The sequence below is a fragment of the Neopsephotus bourkii genome, unplaced genomic scaffold (assembly GCF_033783945.1).
Source record: "Neopsephotus bourkii isolate Nb327-2 ecotype Australia unplaced genomic scaffold, CSIRO-AGI_Nbou_v1 NB_1148, whole genome shotgun sequence".
In the NCBI taxonomy this organism is placed as follows: Eukaryota; Metazoa; Chordata; class Aves; order Psittaciformes; family Psittacidae; genus Neopsephotus; species Neopsephotus bourkii.
Genome location: NW_026901634.1, coordinates 188,235 through 215,507, shown reverse-complemented (window position 1 = coordinate 215,507; position 27,273 = coordinate 188,235). Strand labels below are relative to the sequence as shown.

The 27,273-nt window shown below is 46.6% G+C and overlaps 1 protein-coding gene across 2 annotated transcripts; it reads left to right on the top strand.

The window, feature by feature from the left end:
- Positions 1–8: 8 nt before the first annotated feature.
- LOC133217616 (unconventional myosin-VIIa-like) lies at positions 9–27,022 on the top strand. 2 transcript variants are annotated; one of them, XM_061363230.1, is made up of 29 exons: positions 9–176; positions 253–318; positions 403–533; positions 3,461–3,563; positions 6,204–6,306; positions 6,767–6,923; positions 7,260–7,362; positions 7,626–7,754; positions 8,986–9,094; positions 10,310–10,426; positions 10,864–10,964; positions 11,414–11,500; positions 11,679–11,744; positions 12,057–12,170; positions 13,281–13,392; positions 14,576–14,622; positions 14,907–14,972; positions 15,242–15,361; positions 16,235–16,320; positions 16,562–16,609; positions 18,123–18,170; positions 18,338–18,429; positions 19,653–19,784; positions 20,114–20,229; positions 20,555–20,754; positions 22,873–22,962; positions 23,965–24,130; positions 25,034–25,115; positions 26,175–27,022. In XM_061363230.1, the coding sequence occupies exons 1-28, from the start codon at positions 51–53 to the stop codon at positions 25,109–25,111; spliced, it is 2,913 nt and encodes a 970-aa protein (XP_061219214.1). In that variant the 5' UTR covers positions 9–50; the 3' UTR covers positions 25,112–25,115; positions 26,175–27,022. The 2 variants fall into 2 exon arrangements, with proteins under 2 accessions (XP_061219214.1, XP_061219212.1); XM_061363228.1 differs by lacking the exons at positions 25,034–25,115; positions 26,175–27,022 and adding an exon at positions 24,433–25,027.
- The last annotated feature ends 251 nt before the right edge of the window (positions 27,023–27,273 follow it).

Here is a 27,273-nt window from a genome sequence, read left to right as displayed (position 1 = left end):
GGCCGGGAGGGTTTTCGGCGGCGCGGCGCGGCGGCGGGGCTCGGGGCAGCATGGTGTCGTGCGGGGAGCGGTGCCCGGGCGCCGGGTTAGGCGGGGATCTGGCGGCGCTGGCGGAGCTGGACGAGGCGGCGCTGTTGGGCGGGCTGCGGGAGCGGTTCCTGCGGCAGCAGGTCTATGTGAGTGCCGGGGGCCGGGGGCCGGGGCGGGGGGCGGCGGCGGGCGCTCGGCTGACGGGCTCTCCCCCTCCTCCAGACCGATGTCGGGGACATCCTCATTGCCATGAACCCTTTCCAACCGCTGCCGCTGTACGGGAGAGAGGTGAGCCCCCACCACGGCCCGCCATTGCGGACCCCTGCTGCCTTCCAGCCCCTTTACCTCATGCCTGCCACCGCTTCCCCGCAGGTCTCCGAGCAGTACCTGTGCCATGAGACCAGCACGCTGCCGCCCCACATCTTCGCCGTGGCCAGCCGGGCTTACCATGCCATGCTGGGTCACCGGGGCAGCGGGCCCCGCAGCCAGTGCATCGTCATCAGGTGAGGGGCAAGCAGGCAGCATGGTGGGCTTGGGGCTCGATGGAGCCAGGCCGAGTTGTGAGCTGAGGTTGAGGCCAGTGGTGGCCGCCAAGTTCTTACTGGGTTCTCTGCAATGAAGCTGGAGGTGAAGCTCATCTCTCGTGCCACTGGCAAGTCAAAACCCAGTTGTGGTTGAAACACACCAAACCCATCCCGTTTCCATACAGGAGGTTGCAAATGTGTGGGAAAGCTGGCTTCTGTGGAGCAGCTCAGCTGCTGATGCTTCTAACACAGCTGAGTATGTTGGGTTTGCTTCTGGAGGGATGTGTCACTGGAAAGATTTATTAGCTCTGGGGAAATCCATAGGGTGCTCTTTAGCAAAGCAACTCCCACTGTAACTGCTGTAATAAAGGTCATGCGTAATGAAAAGAAACTGTTTTCCCAAAGTGGAGCTTCCCATATATAACCAAAGAGCAGGAGAACTTAATACAGAAACTTTTTTTTGCCCTAGGACCTTTGGGAATCTGGTCAGGGAAAATCTTGTTTTTATGAGCAGTCCTGTGCACGAGAAGGAGGAAAAAAAAAAGTGGGTTCTTGTAGCCAAAGAGCATACCAGTGTCAGGAGCATTTCACTCCATGATGTCACTTTTGTTCTGCTGAAACTGTGCAGGGCAGGAGATAGCATCAGCTAACAGAGAAAGCCTCAAACATTATCAACCAGCAGAGAAAGCCTCAAACAGCATGGAGGAGAAAGCCTCAAAATGCTAACTGCCTGTTCTGGTTGTTGTAAAGAGCAGTTTAAATGTCAGGTCTGTTTAAATGGTAATTGCCAGCTTGTTTCAGTTAATATTCCCTTCTTTATATTGGCCTCCTGAGCATTTTGTTAGTATTTTCAGTTGTGTGGTGTGGAAATGACCTGTTGAATGTGGTGGGGGGGTTGGGAGCTGACCTCGAGGTCACTTGGGCACCACTCATTTCTCTTGCCTGCAGGCCATCGGTGCCTGCGCTTTCCATGAAGTGCTCTCATGAAGTGGTGGCCACGGAGTCAGCAGGTAGAAGAGGTGCTTCTGGTAGGGTTTTTAGGGATGGAGAGCAATCATAGTATTTGTCTTGGGAGATGGAAAAGGAGAAAGTGTAACCTGTGGGAAAGTGTAACCTGTGGGTAACAATCAGTATTTGTCTTGAGAGATGGAAGAGGAGAAAGTGTAACCTGTGGGTAACAATCAGTATTTGTCTTGAGAGATGGAAGAGGAGAAAGTGTAATACCCCTAGGTTACACTTTCCTTCTCTGATTGCTTTCCAACAGCAGTTTGTGGTCTCAAGAGATGAGAGTCTGAGCAGCCTGTGCATCTGGCACAGGTTGTGTGTCTTGTGTGTCTGTTAACCCTATTAACTGGTTTGCATGTTACTATCACAGAAGTTCATGGTTTTGCTTTCTTGGCGAGTTGTGAAACACTCATTAATGAGATTACCTGGCATGAGCAAAGTTGGGGTGGAGAGGGAAGAGGAAGTCATTCCTGTTAGACCACAGCTCATCAGACAACAAATGGATGCACCAGGCTCTGCTACTCTCTGTGGTCTCTTTGGTCTCCCCAGCTTAGTCTGGGAGATCAGGAGGGTGTGTTTCAGAGGTAGACGTTAAATACAGCTGCTGCCCCCCAGGTGACAAATGCTCATTGCAATCAAGTTGTCCTGTGGTGCAAATTCTTCTGTCTCCTCTTGCCTTCCCAATTCCACTGGAGGTTAGTCACAGCCTGGGTATGCTGTGATAAAGTACTTTGGTCTCTTTGAGATCACTTTGCTTTTCTTCACTGCCAGGGACAGTAAACACCTGTAGCTGGATAGTGTTTGCAGGACCTGGAAAAGCTGTTGTGTTTGATGGAGACTACAAGGACAAGCTTGAACCATGGAAGTGCTGACTGGTAGTGTTTTTGCAGAATAAGGAAGTCACTGAAAACAACAAAACATCTTATACACTGAGCAGAGGCACTGTCTGCATGGCATGTTCTCAACTGGCAAAATGGTCTTATTTTGTTTGTGCATATCTGAATGGTGATTGACATCAAGTATCTGTGGTATTTGAAGTATTTAGAACCGTATTTGATCCCAAGCACAGAGTCACTGGGAGCTACAAACCAGTAAAGCCACACCAGATGCTCAAAGGTCAGATGTAGAAACAGACACCTGCCCTCAAGTGTATCTTCAGCATTTCCTCTTGTGCTGGGGTTGTTTCTGTGCATACATGCTGAGGTTCTCTGCAGGTATGAGTTGTCAGTCAAGGGCACGTTGTCTCACTGATTGTGCATTCCCCCTTCCAGGACAGGGGAAACTCTGCTTTCCAAGTGCTGTTGTTTGACTTGGAGGCGGAGGTGCTGGGCACATGTGACAACAGAGTGACGTGCACCACTATGGTTGTGCAGGCAGCTCTGCAGCTGTGTGCCTGCATCTCAACCAGCTGAGCCATGTCAATGTGTGAAGTGCCTGAGATTTGAGATTGCTGCAGGACCTCAGGGGCAGTACTTGGTTGTGGATATCAGATGGATGGGGCAAATGTCATTGAAGAAAGAGGAAGCTGTCAACTCCGGCATATGGGGGAATTAGATGCATGTGATTGCTTTTGAAGGAGGTTGCTTTCCAAGAGTTAGATACATCTTTTTCTTAAAGAAGCAGAGAAAATGGTCTGCAAGGTGCCCCCCATTCAAAAGTGATGGCTTGGGGTATATCTGTATTCCCTTTCAGATGGGAAAAATTTCCCCTGGGAAGGGATTAAGACCTTGTGGGACCTGCTGTGTAGAACTATGGTGTGAGTTTGTACTCACATGTGCAGTTCAGCTGCAAAAGTTGTGGAACCCTTGGACAGGAGAACACTCTGAAGTGATGGGGCAATAAGACATAAGGGACAGAACAACTGCACTTTACAACTGCTTTGCTTTGCTTTTTCTTGGCAGTGGAGAGAGTGGTGCAGGGAAAACAGAGAGTACGAAGTTATTGTTGCAACACATAATGAACCTATGCAAAGGCAACTCACAGCTGGAGCAGCAGATCCTTCAGGTAGGTTCATACAGGATGGTGCATGAAGCCACACTGCTGCAAGACAGCTTGTGTTAGGCTCAGGAAGCCTGCTGATGAATCACCATTGGAAGGCAGGGAACAAAACACGAGGCACATAAGAAAATAGTGGGTAAGGATGGTGAAATAGCTGACCACAAATTAGAAGGGTTGGTTGGACAGTAATTCTATTTGCTGGGAATGTAGTGGTATCTTAAATGATAGAAAACTATTGCAATTGTTTATCATGTTCTCTGTGACAAGGCATGAGGGGCATTTTTCCGAATGATTTCCTGTTTGAGGCAGAACAAGGACTTCTGTTAGCAAAATTAAGTCTTTGTTTAATGGTACACAGGGATCCACGCAGCCTTTCCTTGGCTATGTATGCTTAGCCATGCACATACCTCCTAACTGGCTAAGTTAATCTTTGTCCTTTTCATATACTTTTTCTGGCTGATTTTGAAACATACTTATCTCTTTGGTCTGATATATTTCTGCTTGAATTGTTCCCCAAGGAGTTGTGAGGCTTTTTGAACAAATCATAATGATAGATTAAGCTGAGCGAGTTCTTGGACTCCTTCATTTTAAAGTCTGTGTTTTCAGGTTTCCTGTACAGCCAGATAGATCTTTCTGTGTGGGGTGGTTAACTTTGGCTGGACACCCTGTGACCACCAAACACCTCCTCAACTGAACAGGCGAGAAAAATAAGATAGAAGGCTCAAGGTCAAGAAAAGGACAGGTATCTCTCCCAGCCATTACTGTCACAGGCAAACCAGACTTAACTTAGGAAAAAATAATATAATAACAATTTAGTTTATTGCCACTTAACATCAGAGTAGAATAATAGGAAATAAGAACAGATCTTAAAACACCTTTCTCCCACTCCTGCTTTCTTCCCATGCTCAACTTCACTCCCAGTTTCTCTACCTCCTCCCCCTGAACAGCACAGGGGGATGGGAGTGGGGATTGTAGTCAGCCCATCACACACATTCTGCTGCTTTCTCATTCTCACACTCATCCCCTCCTCTGGTGTGGGGTCCCTCCCACAGGAGACAGTCCTCCAGGAGCTTTTTCAATGTGAGCCCTTCCCATGGGCTGCAGTTCCTCATTCACTGCTCCAGAGTGGGTCCCTTCCATGGGGTACATGCTTCAGGAACAGACTGCTCCAGCGTGGGTCCCTCCATGAATTGCAGTCCTTCAGGAACAGACTGCTCCAGCATGGGTTCCCTGTGGGGTGAAAAGTCCTGTGGCAAATCTGTCCCAGTGTGGGCTCCTCTCTCCATGGGGCCACAGATCCTACCAGGAGCCCACACCAGTGCGGGCTGTCCATGGAGTCACAGCCTCTTTTGGTCATCCCCCTGCTCCAGTGTGTTCCTCCATGGGCTGCAGGTGGATTTCTGATCTACCATGGACTTCCATGGGCTGCAGGGGAATCTGCTCTGGTGCCTGAAGCACCTCCTGCCCTCCTGCACTGCTCTCCTCTCTTCTGGCTGCAGTTGTGCAGCAGTTTTTCCCCTTCTTAAATGTGCTCTCCCAGATATGCCACCACCACTGCTGATGGGCTCAGCCTTAGCCAGCAGCAGATCTGTCTTGGAGCTGGCTGGTGCTGGCTCTATGGGACACTGGGGAAGCTTCAAGCAGCTTCTCACAGAAACCACCCTGTAGCATCCTTAGTACCAAAATCTTGCCACACAAACTTAGTACATTGTGCCATACTTTGGGCTCTAGAATGACGTACTATTTTACTGTGGTATCATCCACTGTAGATCCACGGTGAATGCCTGTGCTCTGCTGTGGGAATGTGGCATCAATACACCTGCTGGTCCCACATAGACCTTGCTTGGGCCACACTGCCCAGCTGCTTCTGATCTTCTGGATAGCTATGTTTGCTCAACATTGTGCCTGGAGCTAGCCTGCAATTCCTCAGTTGGAAAAACAGTTCACTTCAATCCAGGTGTGCTGCTGTTTGAAAGATTAGAGTTGACAATGAAGGAATAATAGTCATCTGATTTGGTTCCTGTAGGTATATTCAAGAACCATGTTAGCCCTTTTGGGTTACTGTAAAGCTGTGCTCAGCAGGTTGCCCAGCACGTACCCTTGAGGCATCGTTCTTCCACTCGGCAAATATTCTTTGCTCAAACATAGAAAAATTATCACTTCACTTTGTTTGCATCCAGTTTACCAAGCTGGTCTGATTGTTCTGTTAGGATCTTTATAATTCACTGTTCTGTCTACAGATTTCAGTAGCTAAGTTTTATACTTACATATACTGAGTGCCATGTTTACCTTGTTAATTGTTGTAGTTACAGCAGCCAGATTATCTAATGATACCATGTCAGATGCTTTGTGGAAACCCGTTATACCAACCTTTTCTTTAAACAAATAAATCAGTGATCTTACTGAGATCAAATCAATTTGATAGTACTTATTTTCAGTAACCTCATGCTGCTTAGCTTCTGTAATATTTGCCTCTTCCAGTTTCTTTATCCAGTTATGATAAAATAGATGCTCTTAGGTCCTCATGGAGTGCTTCCTATTCCAGCTGAATGCTGGACAGTATATGCTAGAGTTAAACTTTTCTGGCTGAGTTAGATTGGATCACTTAATTTGAAGAATGATTGTTCTGCTTGCTCATTTGTTTAGGTAAATCCGTTGCTTGAAGCTTTTGGCAATGCCCAGACTGTGGTGAATGACAACAGCAGCCGCTTTGGAAAATACATACAGCTGCGTTTCCAGAAAAATACAGGTAAAGTCAAGGCAATTACTAGTCTGGGTGGTGGTTAGGCACTGGAGGGAGTGAACTGAATAACCAGGGCTGGTGGGGAGTGAAATTTTGACACCCAGTGGGTAGGGTGTGCAGTTAAGTAAAATCTAAGAGCAACTGCAGCTGTAGGATAAGGCCTGGGTATGGACAGTGTGGGAGTACAGGAAGGATATGGGAATGACAGTGGAGGGGAAGTATCAGTAATACTCTTCAGTGCCAGGAGCCTTGGTTGCTGCTAAAGGAGGTGAACAGGCATGTGTAAGATGGTCAGAAGCATGGAGAAGCCCATTTCCAGGGTGCTGGGCAGCCTAGAGGGTGCTGCACGTGAGAAAGTTATTTTAGACAATTCCATGCTCCCATCACCAAGTAAGAGATGCGGGACAGCTTAGTCAGCTTCATGTCCCCAAGTGCGGTGTTTATCCTGTCACCTTCTTGTGTGCAGTTCAAGGTGCAAAGCTGAGTGAGTACCTGTTAGAGAAGTCACGGGTAGTGCAACAAGATACTGGGGAGAGGAACTTCCACATCTTCTACTACATGTTTGCTGGACTCTCTTCGGAGGAAAAGGAGATGTATGGGCTGTTGGATCCTTCACTTTACAGGTACTTAAAAAACAGACCCTAGTTATCTCATGATGCAGGGTGGAGGGGAAAGCAGCATAATGGAGCTTGTGCCTCTGCCTTATGGCTCTTATCTGTGGAGCCTGGAACAGGTTAACAACTGAGTGGAAGCTGGAGTGGGATCTGAATGGAACTATGCAAAGAGATCTTACAGCTCATCATGGAAGCTGGGAGGTCTGGAGTCTCTGCTATATTACCTTGGAAAGTTCTCTCCCTTTCATGTGTCCGCTGTTTGTAATCTGCTTTGTTTCCTTGGGGTAGGACTGACTTGCTGTGCTGATCATGTGACAGTTTTGTATGGGATATACACTTTCTCAGGTACATAAGTGGACGGTTTGGTACACAGGACATAGCTCAGCGCTGGAAGCACAAATACAAAGAGGTGTGCAATGCCCTTGACATGGTGGGCTTCCAGGAACAGGTCAGTTCTGAGGTTGTTTAATTTCTGTCTGTGCTTCCTGCAGGCACAGTGTTTCTGGCTGCTGTTTTGAAGCTCAGTCCTATTTCTCTCCTCTCTGGATTTTCCATATTGCTCCCAAAACCACTTCAGTCTGTCAGGCTTTGTTTAGAGCCTTTTCCCACAGGCTGCCTGTGCCTTTTCCTCACCTCTGCAACTTCTGGGGCCTTCATGTCGTATATGTTACACACTGATAGGTTTTCAGTCACGTTTCCCTTATGTTTTAGGAGCAAGTTGACATGCAAGCTATCTTAGCTGGTGTGTTGTCTCTGGGAAATGTGACCTTTGAGCCTGAGGAAAGCGATGGGTCTGCAAAAGTGAGTGAAGCCTCCCGGGGATGGCTGAAGGCTGCAGCGGTGAGTCGCAAGCGGAGCTGACAGAAACCTTATGGGTATGATGCTGGTTCCCACTGGCAGTGTGACTGCAGGGGTTGCTCCTGCCAGAGATGGCAGAGGATGTTTCTGCCTCAGTGTGTGAGGGCCCTTGAAGAACAAGGAAAGCTTTTTCCCAGAAATGCACGCTATAACCCCATGTCTGCATTTGTGTTCACTATTCATTCCCAAAGAGACAGTTCCCAGCTTCTATTTCTCATCTGTCTAGAACCAGTGTCTATGGTGATATCATGCATGCCTTGTTGACTTCATACAAGCTTTTTAAAATCAGATATTCAGTGTTAGTTAGTGTGATGATGCTTTGGAGAAATTCAGGTGTGCAGTATCTGAACCCTAGTGTTTTAAACAGATTTTGTCCAAAGGTACTACCTTGACTGCTATAAATTTTGTTGGTTATCCAGAACTAAGCTTTCTACTCTTTCATGTAAAATTATCACAGATGAAGTAGTATATATTCCCCAGGACTATCCCATTTTTATTATATGGTGGATACATTGTCCTGCTTTATTAACAACACAGAACAAAAAATGTTAATGTTTTTCTGCATGTTCTGTGTCTTTTTAATTTGACCTATTTGGAATCCCAGCACCCTCGGCTTTTGGCTTCCCTCTCATCTCTTTGCCCGTTTCCCTCCTACACCATACCTGAAACAACCACTTGCATCTATTCTGCAGCCAACTTTATGTCTTGCTTCTTAAAAGTCTGCTTCTTGTTTTTGCCTACGGGAGGGGAATTCCTGTTAGAGCAATCACTGAGTGGTTCAGTTGTGTTTTGAGTTACCTTTGTTTCCCGTCCCTTGTGGGTTCTTCTGACTGATGTATGCTCAGTTCAGACATCTGAGCATCCCCACAGTCACCGCTGTGTGGTGCTGCTCAGTAAGTCATTAAACCTCTCAGCAGGGGCTGGCAGGGCTCCCAAAGGTGAAAAGTGGCAAAAATGGAAAAGCAAAGCAGAAAGTATTTCAGAGAGAGCACAAGAGTGAGCTTGGTGTCTGCAGGAGTAGTGCAGATCTCAGAGCCCACAGTTGACTCCAGTGCTGTGAGATGTTAACAGCAATACCTATTTTACAGTGGAGCTTGAATCTTGACTCATGACCCCATTACACATGGTGTTGGACAGACACAAGGAGCTGCAGTCCCCACAAGTAGAATAAGGGTTTACTGTTGACTGTCCACATTTATTTTCTCTCTCCCAGGGTCAGTTTGGAGTCCAAGAAGATGAACTGTTAAAATGCCTTATTTGTACAATGTCTGTGACCCGAGGTGAACAGATTCTGCGTTTTCACACCCAGCAGCAGGCAGAAGGTATGGGACATAATGAATTGCAGATGTGCTGGTTAGAAAGACTGACCCGTATCTGATGGAAGGGTATTCCCACACATGTGCAACTTATTTGGAACAAAGATGTCTATCTGTGTCCCTTCATTCCTCTTACACAGAGACAAGTATGTCAATGTTTATCTGTTTAGTCTCCTACTGTCTTGTAGGACCATGAAGGCTGCTTTTGTTTAATCTGCAGGAGACTACAGACATTAAATGTGAAACCAAGCAATTAGCTTATCTTTGTCCTTCAGTCCAGCCTAGAAGGAAACTGTAGGTATTGGTACAAAAGAGGGGAAGGCTCCTGTTCCAGAGTACTGTCAGTGTGCAGAGCTTTAGGTAGCAGATGGAGAAATAACAGAACTAATAAGATAGCACAAAATCAGGGACAGAGGGAAATGAAAGGGGAGTATGTCAAAGTAGCAAGCACAAGGTGTTATATTTTCTTTCAGTGACAAAATAACCCAAGATAATCTGCACAGAAAGGTTCAGCTAAAAAGATTTAAAATACAAGTTTAAAAATCATGAAATCCCAGGATTTCTAGTCTATTCCTTAAAATAAATGAAATTAAAAACTGAAAATGGGGAATTAGCTAGTTGTTTCCCAAATGTCTTCTCTTGCATCTCTCTGCACGTACATCTGCCATCATGCAGTAGGTCACATTGACTTGATCTTTCTCTTAGAATGTCAGCAAGTTTTCCATCAGTTGTATCCTCATCTTGCCCATGGCACTTCAACAGTTGTCAGCTGTGGGCTAAAAGTAACAGAAAACTTCAGTTTTCCAAGTATAACTTGAAGCCTCTTGCTTGGTTTATCCGTGGGGGGGATCTATATTCAGTAGACCTGCAGAGGGAAAAGCAAGTCTCTGGGTATTCTAAAAAGTGGGTGGACATTTTTGGAAAGGAAATTTTCCATATTATATTAGATTTTCCATTTTAGGTTAGATCTCACAATTTCCCTAGTATGCCATATCTGATTTTGTAGAAAGATCGCGAGGATCTTGGAATGGAAGAGCTCTTTTTGAGATTACAGAGGTTAGGGACACTCAGACAGATACCTAATGTTTATCTGATCTTTAAAATAGCTTCATAAACCACTAGAATTTTTTTTCTAGAGGTGGATGTATTGAGCCAGCTTGTGTGCTGTGTTTTCTGCTCACCTTTGGAGCCCTTCAGTGAGCTGCTGTTCTTTCTGTGCAGATGCTCGGGATTCCATTGCAAAGGTGGCATATGGACGAGTATTTGGCTGGATCGTTTGCAAGATCAATGAGCTGCTGGCTGTGAACATGGATACTAAGGTGGAACTGGGGGAGATAGGTGAGTTCTGCCTGCCTTGCTCCAGTTCTGTCCTCAGATGTGCATCCCTCAGCCACGATGAGGAAAATGCACAATATGATGTTTTGCAGAGATTGCATGCAGGGATCCGTTATCAAAGATATGGTCATGTTGGAGATACTAGTCAGTGGCATGAAGTCTGTAGGACCCTAGCCAACTCTTGAGTGGCTGGTTGGTATGAAGCAACTGTGAGGGTTTAGTTCTGGGGTGCTGGCTTTGCAGAGAAGCCAGTGATGCATGCAGGGCTTCTCTTAACTAGCTCTCCAAGCAGAGTTATGAGAGAGAGGTGCCACTAGTAACTTGTGTGGGGTTTCCCTGTGCCGTAAGAGCTGGGTGATAGGAGATTTAGTTACGTGTTGAGGTATGCAGCTGTCAGACGGTTTGCAGGCTTCATGATGTGCTCATCTTCCCTCTTTTAGGCATCTTGGATATTTTTGGTTTTGAAAACTTTGCAGTGAATCGTTTTGAACAGTTTTGCATAAACTTGGCCAATGAGCAGCTGCAGCACTTCTTCAACCATGTAAGTCTGATCTGGATGATCTCACCTTGTGTGGCAGACGAAGCAGAGCACTGATCTATCTGGTATATAAAGGAGTGCTTGCGGGGAAAACAGGTCTATTGCCTGTAAGGACAGAAGTGGTGTTCAGTGAAGCAGGGTAGAGAGCGTCAACCTTCTCTGCTGTGGCAGGGAATCCACTGAGGCAGGGAAGGAGGAAATAGGAGGGTCAAGCAGTTACTAAAGCAAAGCTGGCAGAGGGGCACACTTACACTCTGAGAAGTGTTCCTGCTTTATGCACTGGCATCAGTGAGTGACAGGCTTATGGATGAGCCTGCAGAACTGCAGTTCCACCTTGGGCCTCTCATGCCATAGGTAAGAGAGCCACACATCTGTCCTCTGTTCAGGGCAGGAAGGAAGGGTTGTCTAGCCTAGGCTTCTGGGTGCTCCAACCCCTCTTTTCTCTGTTTCAGCACATTTTCCAGCTGGAGCAGGCTGCCTATAAGGAAGAAGATCTGCCTTGGGAGACTATCACGTTCAACAATAACGAACCTACTCTGGTGAGTGAGAGGACTGACAGAAGAGAATTGCTTTACACAGCCAAGAGAGGAATCTTGCTTATTTTTAATTTTTTTTTTAAATCATGGGAGGCAATGCACCTGGGAAGAACCTCTTCAAAGGTGAGGGTGGATGCCCTGTGCTGCTTTAGACATGTATAATGTGTCTGCTTTCCCACAGGATCTTCTTCTGGCTAAGCCACTTGGACTCCTGTCCCTTCTGGATGAGCAAAGTGCATTCCCGCAGGTATGCGTGAGCTAAGGGGTAGAGAAAATAATAGGGGGGGGATGTAGCGTTAAATATCTTAGTTGCAGAGAGAGCTCTTATGCTGGGGTGTGACTTTAAAGAGCAGGATGAACAGAGGTGTCCTCATGTGTGACTGATGAGACAGGACATCCAGATCAGGAACAGTCTAATGATACTGGCATTAGAAGGGACTACATCACAAAACTGTTTCACAGCCAAGGACACTTCCAACGCTTTGTTTTCATTCAGTGTGCTTTGATCAGTTCTCTGTTGAAGCCTTACCATTTGATTATGAAATCTGCTTTCTTGCAGGCAACTGATAAAACATTTGTGGATAAACTAAACAGCAGCTTCAAGGGGAACTTACACTTCCAGCCAGGCCGAGGCCATGTTTTGGCCTTCAGCATCATTCACTATGCTGGAAAAGTATGTACTATTTGCAGGAAGAATTCTGTTGTAATGTATGTAGAAGGGGGAATATGTGTGACAAATAAGGCTTTATGTTAAGGAGTGTATGGTCTGACAATAGTTTCAGAAGTGATGTGTTCCCAGGGAGCTGCCTTTCTAGGATTCCCTGGGATTTCATTAGGAAGTATGGGAAGAGAGGACCCCTGAGAGAAGTGGGGCTACCACTGGGAAGTGTTGGTTATTAGAAGAGTCTGCTGTATTCGTCGTCATTCTATTGGAGCTCTAGTCCTAAAATAGTCCGTTATAAAATAAAAGCCTTGCATCCACTGTACAGCGCCAAAGGACAGTCTAAAGGCTTTACCTTTATCTATTGCTCTATTGAGTTCTACCACAGCCACTTATATTTTATTGCCAACACTGAGGAACACAGTAAGAGCAGCAAGTAATTAATATTTTGAAAATGGAGGCACTTAATTTATACATTCAGTGGTATCTAAACAGCTTGAGTCCTTGAGGCTTAGGACTATTGCACATTAACCTTACTTCCACCGTTCTGAAAGAATTGGCCCAAGTATGTTGAATTGATTGGAAATAATTTTTGGAGCAGGGGCAGACATGACAATTAAGGTCATTGTAATATGCAATTTAATAATCTAGTCTCACCATTGTTGACTAAGTTATTGTGGCATTCTTCATTACAAAAATTAATAACTAATACAGAAAGGAGGGTGTCAAGCTGGAGGTGAGAAAGGAAGGGAGCAAGAGAAACAAGGGGATGTATAACAACAGGATGGAAGCCTGTTCAGAGGGTGAGAGCAAGGAAAATAGTTGAAGCATAAATGAAACTTCGTAGTGAAGGAAAAGAGAACAAGAAGAGTCTCAATGTTATGCAGCACTCCTGTTGTTCTCACCCCTCGGTGCCATCCGCAGCCTTTCGTTCATCAGGATTTGCATCTGAATGGGGTGCGTATGCATTTACAAAATTCACTTGTGAGCCAATATACAGAATTCACTTGCAAGCTACTGTACATTCAGTTTAGCAGCTGCTCCGGGCAAGCTGTGGAGATGGGCTTTCACAACAAGCATGTGAGCATTGCTGGCCTTAGTGACTTGCTGCCCTTTTTCTAGGTACAATACAGTGCTGAGGGCTTTCTAGAGAAGAACAGAGACACCTTGCCAGCCAACGTCCGTGGTCTCTTCATCAACAGCATCACCCCCTTGCTCAGTGTCCTATTCAAAGGTAAGTCCTTCTGCTATGATAGAGCATCCCACATGAATCAAGGATGATCTTTGCAACAGCTAAGTGTGGGAGTGAGGCTTGTGTGCTAGGGGAACATGTTTCACAGCTGGCAGCCTCAGGAAAGCTGCAGAAGTCTAGAAATGGACATGGTCATAGCTTCTGGATGCTCACTGAAAATAGAGTGCAGTAAAGCCACAATGGCTGTAGAGATTATACTTTTCAAACACGTTTTTCAGGTAAACCTTGTTGAAAAACATGGAGGTCATACATTATTTCTCCCCCACCATTGCACTCCTTTTTTACCAGTTACTGGTAAGCCCTCAGAGTCTCCAAGACTTCTATGAAAGTAGACATTTAAAGAGCAGCAAGGTGAATGCTTCCCTGAAATTTGTTTGGCTGAGCACCGTGCTTTTGGTGCAGAGTTTTTTTTTCCTGTTCATTCCACTTAGTGGTATTTACAAGTAACTGTTTAATTTCTGTTCTCCACCGTGTTTTGCAGTTTTTCTGCTCAGGAGTGTCTTTCTTCATTATCACTTCCACACTGTTACTGAAGATACTTAGTCTAGTTCTAACTCTTTGAAAATTTGAACCTGTTCTCACGTTAGTTGCCCAGTCCTGGACAGCTGGGTCCAGGTGGTCCTGCTGAGCAAAACGGTTGGCCCAGATGACCTCCACAGGTCCCTTTCAACCTCAGTCATTCTGTGGTTCTGAGACCATTGCACTAAAGGAGGGCAAGACTGTTATTAGATCCTTCAGTAAATTCAACTTCCCTGAATTTTTCATCTTGTCACTGAAATTAGTTTTCAGCTATCTGATTTTTATATAACCTGCTGTATTGACTGTGGTAGGTAGGCTTCCTATTTGCTATCTCTACTGTTTTTCTGCACTGCTAGATGCCTTCTGATGATATTCCTTTTGAGGGTCATGGAAGGTTGTTCAATTACCTGATTGCCTTGTCTTCTCTGTGGCAGCAAATAATACTGTCTGCATTGTATGCTTCATACATTTGCATTTTCTTCTCCCTTTCTTTACCTCTTTCCTGGTATTTCCACATGGTGAAACCTAATGACCTGTATGTGATTGGTATTTGTAGGGAGACTTGTGTGTGAAGTGAGGTTTTAATATTTAGACTGGTTGATTGTGAGAAAAAGTACAAAAATAACTACTGTCTCTGTTTTTCCAGCCACTATCTCCAGGACGGGAACACTGATGCCTCGTGTGAAAGCCAAGGTATTGCACTTCAGATCCACATGGCAATTGAAAAATGATGGCATAGTTACCTGACATTTATTATTTGAAAAACTGGCTCAAAATGAGAGCAGACAGAAATTGTTTGAAACTAAGAGCAGATAGCAATCTCTCTGTTGTATTTTACTGCATTTACTTCTTGCTTCTGCTGATGCGTTTTAACTTGTATTCCCCCTCCTGACTGCCACCCGCCTTCTAGCAGAACTCTTCGGATGGCAATCATGCACTTGTTGTAGGGGTGCTCTTTTGTTTGGATCTGGTTTCAGGTCAGAGCAGAAGCAGACAACAAGTTCAACAGCACACGAAAACAATCTGCTGGAGCTCAATTCCGGGTAAGGTATCACTGCCCTGTAGTACCCCTTGAGATGAGTGATATTTTTGTCAGACCTTCCAGGCTGCTAAACGTAGTTAAAGCATCCAGCATGTGGGCAGGGTTTTTTCTGGGTATGAGGTACAGCTGATCGTGATGGGATTGACCATGGGAAATAGCCTGGAAAACTGCTGTGGGATGGGAAAACAGCTCTTGCTGCAGGATACTGCACACTGGGCTCCGGCAGCGCTTTGGGTTGCTGCACTGTTGATCTTTCTCTGCCTTCGCCAGCATTCTCTGATGGTGCTCATGGAGAGGATGTACTCTGCCAACCCGCACTTTGTGCGCTGTATAAAGCCCAACAGCAAGAAGGAGCCAGGTGTGGTGGACAGCCAGGTGGTTCTGCAGCAGGTGAGGAAAAGTTTTCCCCTTTACAGGTACTTCTGCCACATCTTAGTGAGGAGGGCAGACCCCACCAAAAGGCTGCAGAGACAGTGGGAAGTTGAGTCTCACCTTGAAAGAGTAGGTGCACTTTTTACGCATGCAGAAGTTCTGGGTACTTGGTCACTTTTGTGACACAGACTGCTAGGTCCAGGTTTTGCAATCTTAATTCTCTCCTATTTCTTTTTCATGAATGCAGTGAGATCTGCTTGTCAGGCACTAGGACTCACCTTTGCATCTCCTGGATGGGGGTCAGGGAGCACTCTGGAAAAAATTACGCTTCCCAGATGAGCCTGTTCTCACCCATCAGGCAGGGCAACTCTGAATAGGAGCCAAGAAAGAATTGCTTTGACAGGAGCTGAAATATGCTGATATGACTGTCTTTGAATATTGTGTCAGATCTGAGATGCTTTAAAGAATACTTAAAGTTACTAGAAGAGTTCAGAAAGCTCTGTCAGCTGTTTAACGTATACAAGAAAGGGTAGGATTAAAGGTGGGATCATCCATGCCTCAGGGCACTTCTATGTCCAGATTTGGAAGTAGAAGGCTGTCCTGTGAGGGATACAGGCAAAGCAGTGTACCCACTGCTGGAAGGTGAAGTTGTTTAGGTCATCGGTTTTTATGGTTTCCAGCTTTTAACTGAGAGTGGTTAATCATCAGAGTTACAGGATGTGGTAAATTCAGTCTTTAACCAAAGAAACATTTTCAGAGGGAAACTTCTTCAGTTTGAACTAGAGAAGTTTAGGGCTGAATCAAGGCATTTCTGTCTGCAGAGGAACAAGCTGATGACCTGATGACCTGTTTCTGTTTGTTTCTCTGATCCTCTTTGTGGTGGTGCTTCAGCTCCGGTACAATGGACTGCTGGAGACAATCCGTATCCGAAGAGATGGTTTCTCCTGGAGACCCTCATTTGAGGAATTTGCTGAAAGGTTTGTTAAAACCTCTGTCAGTTACTTGCTAGATATTGTTGAGGAAGCAGCCCTAGTAACCAGATACGGGCAAGGGGTGAAACAGCCTTTTCAAAGTTCACGTGCCTGAGATCATGGGTTTGTTTGCAGTAGGAGGCTGAGTGGGAATGACAGTGATTTATTGTTGTTTGCTGTGGCATGGATCTGCTCAGCACATCAAGGATGTAGCTCTTACCTTGCTCTATTGGTTTGTTTTTCACAGATATGCAATTCTTCTAGTTAAACCAGATGTTTCCCTCACAAAAGAAAGGTAGGAACCCTTTCTTTGTTATGTACAATCCAGTTTGTTTGTCAGAGACTATTGCTCTCAGAGTAGCATAGCAAACTGAGTAAAAGGAACAAACTGAGAATGAGTTTTTGTGGTGATGGGGAGCACATATCCCTAGGCAAGGACAGTTAGTGTTTAAAAAGCATTTGATACAATGATGAATTAAATCTTTCTTGAACTCCTGTGTAGAAATTCAATTGCTATAAAGCCTTGCTATCTTGTGGAATGAGAACTACTAGTCTACTCCATTTAGGGAGTCACAGTAACAACCAAGGGTGTCCAGTGAAATCATTAAGGTGGAGGCCCAGAACAGTTGCCAGGTGCTTCTCCATGCTTTTTTCTGGTGGTCTCGTGGGAGAAGACGACGATAGGACAATGCTGAACAAGCCAGCAGCACTGAGTGTCTCTCAGGCTGGGGAGCATGTTTCTGATCCAAGATTTTTTAATGTGTACAGGTATAATATACCCTTCGTACTTTCAGAACCTGACACAGAAATGTCCCTCCAGCTCTACAGTCTTACCCTGTCAGCTTTTTCCTTCATACATCTAGGGCAGCAACTCCCCACCTCCTCTTCTCCACTTTTGCAGTCCCTCCTTCCTGCCATGGTCAACTGTGACTGACAGTGAGAATGAAGCATGTAATGCAGCCAGCTGAGGGGGATTTTAAAGTCTTTTAAGAAAAAGGATTTGAATGTTCTCCTGGAACAGACCTCTCCTGGCAGTAGCTCCTTCAGCCTTCACAGTGCTTCCTTGAAGTTACTGATGATTTTGAATTAATAAGAACTGCAGACTCAAATGAGGTCAAGGGAGAATCTCATAGAGGGAGAGGGAGATGATGATAAACAGGCAGTATGGTGTTTTTTCAGACATGAAAATCATAAGGTTCGTGTGAGAGAAGAATCACTGTGGATATAGATTGTGGCACAGTGAAATTGGCTGATTCTGCTTTGCTATGCAAGATATTAGCACAAAGTGTCACTATGATTTCACACTCTGGATTGGCAGAAAGAGAGAGGAAGCTGTCTTTATGGTGCAGCTAGAATGCTGCTTTCAGTTCTTAGTGTTGGGGAATCTTTCCGAATGACCCAAATTTTATCACTAGAGTCTGCAAAATGAAACTGGAGTTGAAAAACAGGCTTTCTCCTGGAAGTCTTGTTGTGCTGACCTTGCAACTTTTGTGTGCTCCAAAGAGCTTGGAAACAAAATAAGGAAGAACAGTTCTGAGAATAAAATAGGCTCTGCAGAAGTGCCTGCCAGGGAGCTGAAGGAAATCTGCCTCTGGGCACCCCTTTGCTGATGTTCCCAAATGTGATCCTAGCTGTTCCTCAAGGAGTGCTACAGATTGACACCCAGTTACTGAATGTGGCAGGGGACAGAGAATGTAATGCAGAATTGTTGAGATGCCTTCTAACACTTCATGCACCTAAAACCACCGGCTGCATGGTGTTAACTTCTGGTAGAAAATTATGTATTTCACTTTTTTCTTTTCTTTCAGCTGCTTGGAGATACTGCAAAGTACAGAGCTGACAGGCTGGATATGTGGGTAGGTGTTGCTGGCGAAAGGGGACCTTGCAGAGGCTTTATACATGTAGACTGTTACCTTACTCCTTTCAGGGAGAACTCTATGGCTGTAGAAAGGCCTGCAGAAGGATGATAGGTGCTTAGACTAACAGTGTTTCTCACTGCTTCTTTCTCTCCCCAACTTCACAGAAAGTCACGACTTTTCTTTAAATATTGGCATCAGGAACAGCTGGTAAAGTGTGTGGAGCAACTGGAAAGAGCAGCAGTTGTCATACAGAAAGGTGAGAGAAGGGGAGTCCCTCAACTCCGATGCAGACCTGGGGTAAAGAAAAGCTTTTCCAGTCCATGCTCCACCATTGTACCTCTCCAGATAACAGAAAGGCAGGACAGGCGCCATCTCCATGTCAAGGCCCTGTGCAGTCAGAGTGCTTATTGCAGATGCCCACCTCCTCAGTGCTCATCCTCAACTTGAGGGAGCCATCAGACAGCATGGGCCTTGGAAAGGGAAAGCATGTGCCCAGGACAGCTGAGCTGCTCAGGGCAAGTGTATGATTTGTCTGCGTCCCAAGATCTGGCTAACTGTCCTCTGGAGTGAGGGCTTGTTTGTGAGTGGTGTTGAACTGAGGAGTGGGAAAAGATGGTGAGTGAAGCTGATCTCATTCCTGCTTTTAGAAACAGGCAGAAGGGGATTAAGTTTTGGGTTGCTCTGGGTTGGGTTTTTTCCTTCCTTTACAGGTAGCATCTTGTCTGGCAGCCTCTTTCTCCAGAGCATGCACTGTAGGCAGTTTGGTACTTCCCTCTGCAGAGGTTCTGAGAGGACTGTGCTCCCAGGAGAAGGCTGTGATCCTGCCTGCTCTCTCTGTTGTACTTCTATATGGGTTATTGCACTGCTGAAGCATCTGAGCAGCTTCCAGCTATGCACCGCATAGTATGACAAACATCAGACGGTCACATGCTGTGCCTTATTCTCATCAGTAAAGAAGATGTGTGGGTAGTGGGAAATGAGAGGATGCCACTTTAAGGTTCATGTGCTTTAGAACCTGGTGGAGTAGATGGGATATTGCAATGTCTGTAATGATTCTAATGAACCCTGTGGTGGCTGTTTATGGACAAGGTTTTCCTGTGGGCTGACAGCAAGGAAATCCTGTCACCTTCATAGTGCCTGAAGGGTACCAGGGAGGTTGATGGATAACAGAGATCCTGTGATACTTTGTTTTTTAGCTATTTAGTGTCTTGGGATTAGAGATGAGAGCTCAGATCTGAAATCTGATTTCTTTAAATCCATAATCTGGCAGTTTAGAGAGTAGAACACAGTTCTCACGTGGTTTTGACAGGCTGCTCACAGTAGAGTTTTCATTGCTCTTTAATAATGTGATTCAAGTGTTGAGGGCACAGGGTGAAAAGGAATATTACCTGATGTGCTTCCCCCAGGGAGTGACAAAGGCATGAACAGCTTTTGGTTTGTTGTTTTTTTTTTTTCTAACTACAGCTTTTCTCTGAACAGCTTTCAGGGGATTCAGGTGCAGGAAGAGTTACCTAAAACTGGTGGCTGAGCTGAGAGCTAAGGTACAGCTGCTACAGGAAGAGGCAGAGAGAGAAAGAAGCCGGCAGCTGGCACTGGAAGCAAAGGCCCAGAGTGAGTTGCTACCTCTCCTACTGCCCCATGCATGGCTACTCATACAATGGTCAGCTTGAAGTGCTCTAAGCTTCAGGTTATGGTAGCCTGTCCTCGGCTCTTCTGGAGCTGGGGCTCCAACGATGTGGTGGGCAGTGAGGTACCAATATTTCTGCCATTTGAAAGTGTGGGTTCTCTGCTGGGAGCAAAAACAGCATGGTGAAGGTCATTTGCCAAGCTGTGTCTCCACCTACTCCATGCAGTAGAGCCTGTCCATATCCTGGGCACATGGAGATGAATCTCACGCATCATGGAACTAGTTTTCATCAACTTATTTCCTCCTGTTGCAGAAAGAATCTTCTTCCCAGTCCCCAAGCCACGAAAGAGATGCCCTCAGTCTTGTGCCCACTGTTCTGACAATCCACCACAGCCACCAGTGCCACGGCCACGCAGCAAACTAACAGAGGTAGTGACACTGGCTCTGCTTGGGGCTCCTTAGCCAAGTGTGCTGGTTCCCTGCTCCTTCCACCTTCTGCATGCACATGTTCTCCTGCATGAGCCGCAGGAGAAGTCCCATTCTTGTTATGAGACATGAAAGAGTTCTTTCCTGCTGTGGTTAGTTAAAAAGTGTGGTCAGGACCTTTGAGGAACTGAAAGTAACATTTGGTAGTTTGCAGCTGCTCATGTCTTCAGGGACTTGGGAATGAGATCACTAACAAAGTGATCCTATCAGAGGTCCCCTGCCTTTGACCTTTCTTTCACGGCCATTTTCCCTGTCTCCCCACTTTCAGTCCACTCCGTTTGATAACTTCTTGGGCCCTTCTGCACATGGCCCAGTTCTGGGGACAGAGGGACAGACTGGAGAAGAGGCAAAAATGAGGGAACTCAAGAGAGGAGCAAGTCTCCGCTGGTTCGAAGAGACACAGGCCCAGAAGGTCATGCAGGATGATGGAGCCTTTCCAAACTGGCTGCATGGGATGATCAGCCGGAGGTGAGCACTCTGGACACAGTGGCTGCAGTTTGGTCTGTGGCATGCAGGCAGAAGCTGCTGTGTCCTTAGGAGGACTGCATAGGTTGGATTTGCCAGAATTTGCCTCCATAAGGAGTGGGAGTGATCTGCTTAACTTTTCGCTTTCAGGCTGTGAGCTTCAAACCCTTAGACAGAAGCATGGAGCTCCCAGTCACAAGATGCAGATGCTAAAATTTTACATGGGCCCAGGGAAAGATTGTGGAAACTCATAGGAAGTGCCCTGTGGGTTCCTAAATACAGATCCCGTGCAGGGAAGGGAAGCTTGGAAAGTACTTGAAGAGGAAATACACACATGAAATTTACCCTGTAAATGAATCTCTCAGTTTAGGTCAGAAGGAGACCTCAGTTGATAGCTGGAGAATACAGAATTCAGTGTACAGGGCAGGTTGGATGGGGCTTGGAGCAGTCTGATCTAGTGGAAGGTGTCCATGCCTGTGGAGGAGGTTGGAACTAAATGCATCATCTTTAAGGTCCCTTCCAACCTAAACCGTTCCATGGTTCTATGAAAAAAAAGTATTAAGAAGGGCTTTAGTGAGTAACCAATAACAAGATTCCTCCAAAGCCCCCAGGGAAAATTAGCCCCCAGGGAAAATTAAAGGGGTTTTTTTTGGTACCTTTGCCCATCTAAGAAGGGTGCAGCATAGGTGGAATTTGCATCCCTTTAGGCAGGGAGAGACATCAACAAAGCCCTACTTTCTTAGGGAGTTGTTTACAATGCCGTGAACTCTCAAGCTTTATTTGGAAAACCTTTATTTAAATGCTTGAAGTTTTCTACCTGTGTGGTTATGCTTCACACTTCACTCTCTTGGCTGAACCAAGCACTACTTTTCAAGCAGTGTGATAATGAGAGAAATGCTGGTTATGCCAGTGATTGGGTAGGAGCAAGGCAGTGGGGTTTGATAGATGTCAGAATTTCTGGCTACAGTCTCCCCTGTATGCAGCCTCCCCCTATGCAGCACTCATCTGTAGTGCTGCCTGCCTGCAGTGTCCCTTGGTGGGCCTTGTGTAGGGACATTGCTGCCAAGGGTGCCTGTCTTTCGGACACCCTTAGTATCTTAGCATCTTGTTCCAGTTTGTAACTTTTTTCTGTTAAAGCTGCAAGTCTCCTTGATTCTTGTTAGATCATAATTTACTGGATTTTTTCAGCTTATCAGTATGAACATTACTTGAAGACTATGCTAGTCATAGCAGGTCAGCTGAATAAAGGACACTGCAGTAGCTGAAAAGTGCCTGGTCGATGCATTTTTATCTTTTTTAAGATAATTATCAAGGCTTCTGCTTGCGTTAATGTGTTTTGTCTGCAGATCCAAGAATGCAGGAGAAAAACAGGTACCTGGAAGACAAAACTGTCTGAATTCAAATATAGGCTAGCTATGAGCACTTCATGATGAAGGACGTAGCCGATCCTTCAAAAAATATTGAAGATTAGATATGTTCTAGGTGGTGCTTGCTGTTGCTGGATTTAAGTCTCCATACAGCAGTGCAAGCTCAGCCTCATGTAGCAAATCAGCCAGAGCAATCCCAAATTGCGCTGGAGATTTGCAGTCACTTTTAGCCTGAAACAAGGCTCATGGCAAGCACAAAGCTGTGCTTTGTTGGGCAGAGACGGGGAAGACCTCCTTCCAGAAAGAAGTTTTAGAGAGCCAAAGTGGTATAATCCAAGTTGTTGGTTTTCCAAGGCACTGGGGTTACCTTGCACTGAGCATCACTACCCCACAGCATCCTGACTTCTTCTGTCATCCCTGCAACACAGGAAATACACATGTGCACAGCCTTATCATCCCAGTGATGCTTTGTAATGTGCTCTGTTGCTGTTGCAGTAGTCAGACTGCTGCAGCAGATTTGGAGCAGTTCTGCTTGGAGAGGCACTGGCAGAGAGTAATGTGCCTTCTCAGCCTGCTTCTGTCTCCCAGCATCACCAAACCTGAGGAAATCTAGGAACCTGTTCCAAACTAGGAACATGGCTGGCAGTTGCTGGCCTCTCTGTTGACTGGGAGCACTACCATGGGAGATAGGATGGGAATCACTGCACAGCAGCAGCTGCTCCCTGTCTGCTGAGAATACCTTTTCTGCTTCCAGGGAAGCTGAAAACCTGCTGATTGACAAACCTTTGGGTTGCTTCCTTGTTCGGATCAGCCAGAGCCGACCAGGCTACACCTTGACATACAGGTAGGTAGTGAGCCTTGCACAGAAGGCTGACAGGAGACCTTGGCACACCCCACAAATACGTGGAAGGAGGTTGTAGTGAGGTGGGGGTCAGTCTCTTCTCCCAGGTAACAAGTGACAGGACAAGAGGAAATGTCCTCAAGTTGCTCCAGGGGAGGTTTAGACTGGCTGTTAGGAAAAAAGTCTCATAATGAAAGGGCTGTCAAGCATTGGAACAGGCTGCCCAAGGCAGTGGTGGAGTCACCATCCCTGCATGCATTTAAAGACGTGTAGATGGCACTTAGGGACATGGTTTAATGGTGGACTTGGCAGTGCTGGGTTAACAAGTGGACTCAATCTTAAAGGTCTTTCCCGATCTAAATGATTCTATGAAACTGAGCTGTGTGTGGCTGGAGGAGATTACCTCCTCTGCAGAGGAACCCAGTGAGGATGGTGCTCAGCCTCTCCTGTTGTGGGTGTCTCAGACAGTTTGGAGTAGCAGACAAATGCTGTGGAGTCTGCCTCTTTCCAGAAACTAGGTGTGGGTGGGGTGGGGTGCTGTGGCTCCAAGGGTGCAGTCGTGTTTAGGCTGTGCTGTATGGCTGAGTGGGCATACCAGGTTGGAAGAAGCTTTGATTGAAGCAGAGAAGATGAGTCTAGAGCAGGGCCTGAGGAGGGGCAATCAGAGTGCTACAAGAGCATGGCCTTCATACAGCCTCAGGCAAGGGCTAGGGCAGAGTTCTAATAGGGGCAACAGGCATGGGAGGCACTAGAGTCTGCTGGGGTTTGGATCTGTCTGCTGTGGGTTTCCTGTCACTGACTTTGACGAGTTGCCATGCCTCGAGCCCCTACTAACACAGCCTGTGACACTCCAGCACAGTGCATCTCCTGCACCTTTGTGATATTTATTACTGTGACTCCTGATCACATCTGACATCTTGAAACAACAAGTGCAGAAAAGAATAACTGGGTCCTGGATAGACATGGTCCCCTGCCATGCTTATTTCTGTCTGTCCATCTTCCCAGGGGCAAGAACCGCTGCAGACACTACCTGATTGAGGTGCAGCCCAATGCACGCTATGTCATCCTGGGGGAAGACCGGGCTCATGCCTCGCTCACCGAGCTGGTTTGGTATCACCAGGCTGTGGGCATCCAGCCTTTCATGGAAAAACTGACTGTTCCCTGTGGCCAGGTAAATGCTGGAAAATGGGGCACGGACTGTGCCCTGAGCAAATAGAGTCACTGCAGCAGCATCTCTTTTTGGTGCTTCCATTGTGGAGTGTCCCATTCTGGCCAAGTGGCTTGGCCTCTTCTGCATGCACCAGGAAACAGTGGGGCACTGGGGACTCCTGGAGTGGGGGAGAGGCTCTGGAGGGTGGATGATAACCTCTGAATATCAGCAGTGGGCACAGCTGGGTATTCTTCTTGGTTGTGCTGTTTGTCTGGTGTGGAGGGTATGCAAGCCACTGCTGAATTCACTCTTCCTTCCCTCAGAAAAGTAGTGAGAGTTTGGATCATGAAGATGTGGAGTCCCCCATGCTGACTGAAACAGCAGCCAAGGGGGGGACCCCTCCAGAGGAGCAGCCCTGCCCTTCCAGGTCTTCTACCAGCATACCTAGATCAGTGGCAGCTCTCAAAAGCATGTGGTTCAGGAGGACTAAGAATTGGCCAAAACAGCAGAGCTTTGACAAGAGTAGGACAAAACCACGCTTAGGCAAGGAGAAAGCCAGCAAACGAGCCCTCCCTCGCCTTCACTCTTCCATGCAGCTGGTGATTCAGGAAATCCGGCAGGTGAGCAGGGGCATATCCTCTGCTGAGCCTAAGCACCCACAGCCACCTGGGCATCTGGAGCTGCCTTACCCATGGGCAGGAGAGAGGAGGCTTCCACAAGTAGTACTCAGTTTCCCAGCTCCTGGGTCACAGGTTTTACCTGGGGGTCTTGGGATCAAGGCACTGTTCATTGGAAGTAACAGGCTGGGACAGACCCTGGGGGAGGCTCACTGAGATGTCCAAAGAAAAGTGCACAGGGGAATGCGATGTGGCCAGCATGCCAGTCACTGCTTCCCTGATGCTCTCCCTTTGCTTCTCACTGCAGTTTTCTTCCTCTTCCTTGAACACATCTGTGAGGAAGTGCAATGGAGCTGTTTGCATGGAGGATGTAGAGCCTAAGTGACACGGTAAGAGAAAACAGCACATGGGAGGGCAGATGGAAATGGAGGAGCAAAGGGGTTCTTCCCTTCCTGCTCCACCTGGAGCATCTTTTGGCCACCAACTACTTGGAAATAGAGCAGGAATAACAAAGGGCAGCAGCCAGCTTCCATTCTGGGACTGCGAAGAGACCAGGAAAAATAGAAAACGTGAGTGTAAGGTTGGGTTCCCAGCACCTGTGGTGCACAGTGTGCTTGCAGTACAGTAATGGGCCTGCTGGAGGGAGCTCACCCTTTCTTAAGAGGCCTGGGACTGGAAGAACAAGTACTATCAGAAGGCCTACTGCACACTACAATAGTCAGCTGCACTGGCTTAATGTTGTGATGAGATGCATGTATCAGAATTGGGTTCTGGGCAGAGAGCCCTGGGGGTAGGAAGCAGAGGCAAAGACCCAAAGGCAGGGCTGTGAGGACTTTAAACAAGGTTTCGGCAGCTGGAAACACAAATGGTTATTGAGGCTGTAATGTACTGGGTGAGTTACAGGAATATGTGGAGTGGGCCTTCTGACACAGCTGGCATTAACTGTCTGAAGCATCTGGTGGATGCACAACTCCCCTGTACAGCCAGTCTGTAAATCCCCATCCCATTCAGTTGCTAAAGGTGGGAGGAAGCAGTGTTGGTGCTGTTGTATACCTCAGGAAGAATCTGGAATTGTGTTGGCTGAGGAGTGGAAAGGGGTCAAATCACGCTGTTGGCTGGAGACCCACTGCAGGGTTAGCAGCGGGATTGCTGAGCTCCCTGCGTGCTTCCATTCCCACGAATTCATGTTGGAGCAAAGGTTTTTAGCTGTGACTTGTCTTGCCTTCCTCTTAATGGCTGAGAAAATCCTCCCCCTGAAGCATTTGACTCAATCTCTTCATTCCTGTACATGGGTATTGAACGTACCCAGGGGATGCTCCTTGTGTCTGAGGTTAGGCAGAAGAAAGGCAAAGCATGTGGGATAACTGCAACCACATTGTACTGAGATTGCTGAGTGGAGCCCTCTGTTTATGTCTTCCATTGAGTTGTGTTTCTTGACTTTCTTGCAGGTCAAAGAGGCTCAGTCCTATCCTCTTCTGGTGCTGCTGGGCCTTGGCTATCTAGGTGAACATATCCAGACATACAGCAGCCTTTTTTCTTTCTTTTTGGTGTATTTTCTGCACTCAGCTGGCCCTGTGCCTTTAGACAGCACTGCTGCAGAGATTAACTTTCATCAGCACTCCGCTGGTCTCAGTGGCTGAGGCTGCAGTATCCAGACCAGCCTTGTCCTGGCAGAGGGGAGACAATGGGAACAATCACACCCTGCACAGATTCCAGTGCCTGACAGTCTGCATGTCACTACTTCAGTGTACCTGGAGACCCTTCGCCTTGCACTGTTAATAGCCACAAACTGGATATCTGATAATTGCCTGTTCTCTGAAAGGCACGTGTACTGACTTCCTACCTCTTAAAGTCCACTGACTCTGATTTGGTCTTGTGTATCTTCTGTTCTGGGTAGCATGGGAAGCTGGGGTTGCGAAGCAGAGAATGGAACTGGTGTGTCCTTTTTGTTGAGTGCAGGAGCACCTGAATAGGAGCTCAGACAAGGGGCAAGAAGGTCCTGCTGAGGGAATTTTCTGCCCTTGTGTCAATGTGCTGGTATACTGCTCCCCAATCCCTATCCAAAGCCAAGTCAGGAATAATTGGTGAAACCCCATTGTTCATCCTAATTGGAATCAGTACATGTCTGGGCTGGACAACGTACTACTTTACACTGAAGGTAGAATCGTAGAATCATAGAACAGTAGAATTAACTAGGTTGGAAAAAAACTTTAAGATCAACAAGTCCAACCTTTACCCCAGCACTGCCAAGGCCACCACTAAACCATGTCCTTAAGAGCCTTGTCTACACAGTTTGTGAACACTTCCAGAGGCGGTGATTCCACCACTCCATGGGCAGCCTGTTCCAATGCCCGAGCATGCTCTTGAGGAGGAGGTTTTCCCCTAATATCCAATCTAAACCTCCCCTGGTGCAGCTTGAGGCCATTTTCTCTTGTCCTGTCACTTGTTACTTGAGAGAAGAGACTGACCTCACTTCACTACAACCTCTTTTCTGATAGCTGTAGAGAGTGATAAGGTCCACATTGAGCCTTCTCCAGACTAAACAAG

Bases quoted from the DNA above. Each gene is read 5' to 3' on its own strand.
- LOC133217616 (XM_061363228.1), top strand. From the start codon at position 51: ATGGTGTCGTGCGGGGAGCGGTGCCCGGGCGCCGGGTTAGGCGGGGAT. The intron at 16,321-16,561 runs GTTTGTTAAAAC...TGTTTTTCACAG, and splicing joins TTTGAGGAATTTGCTGAAAG to ATATGCAATTCTTCTAGTTA. The intron at 18,430-19,652 runs GTGAGAGAAGGG...TTCTCTGAACAG, and splicing joins AGCAGTTGTCATACAGAAAG to CTTTCAGGGGATTCAGGTGC.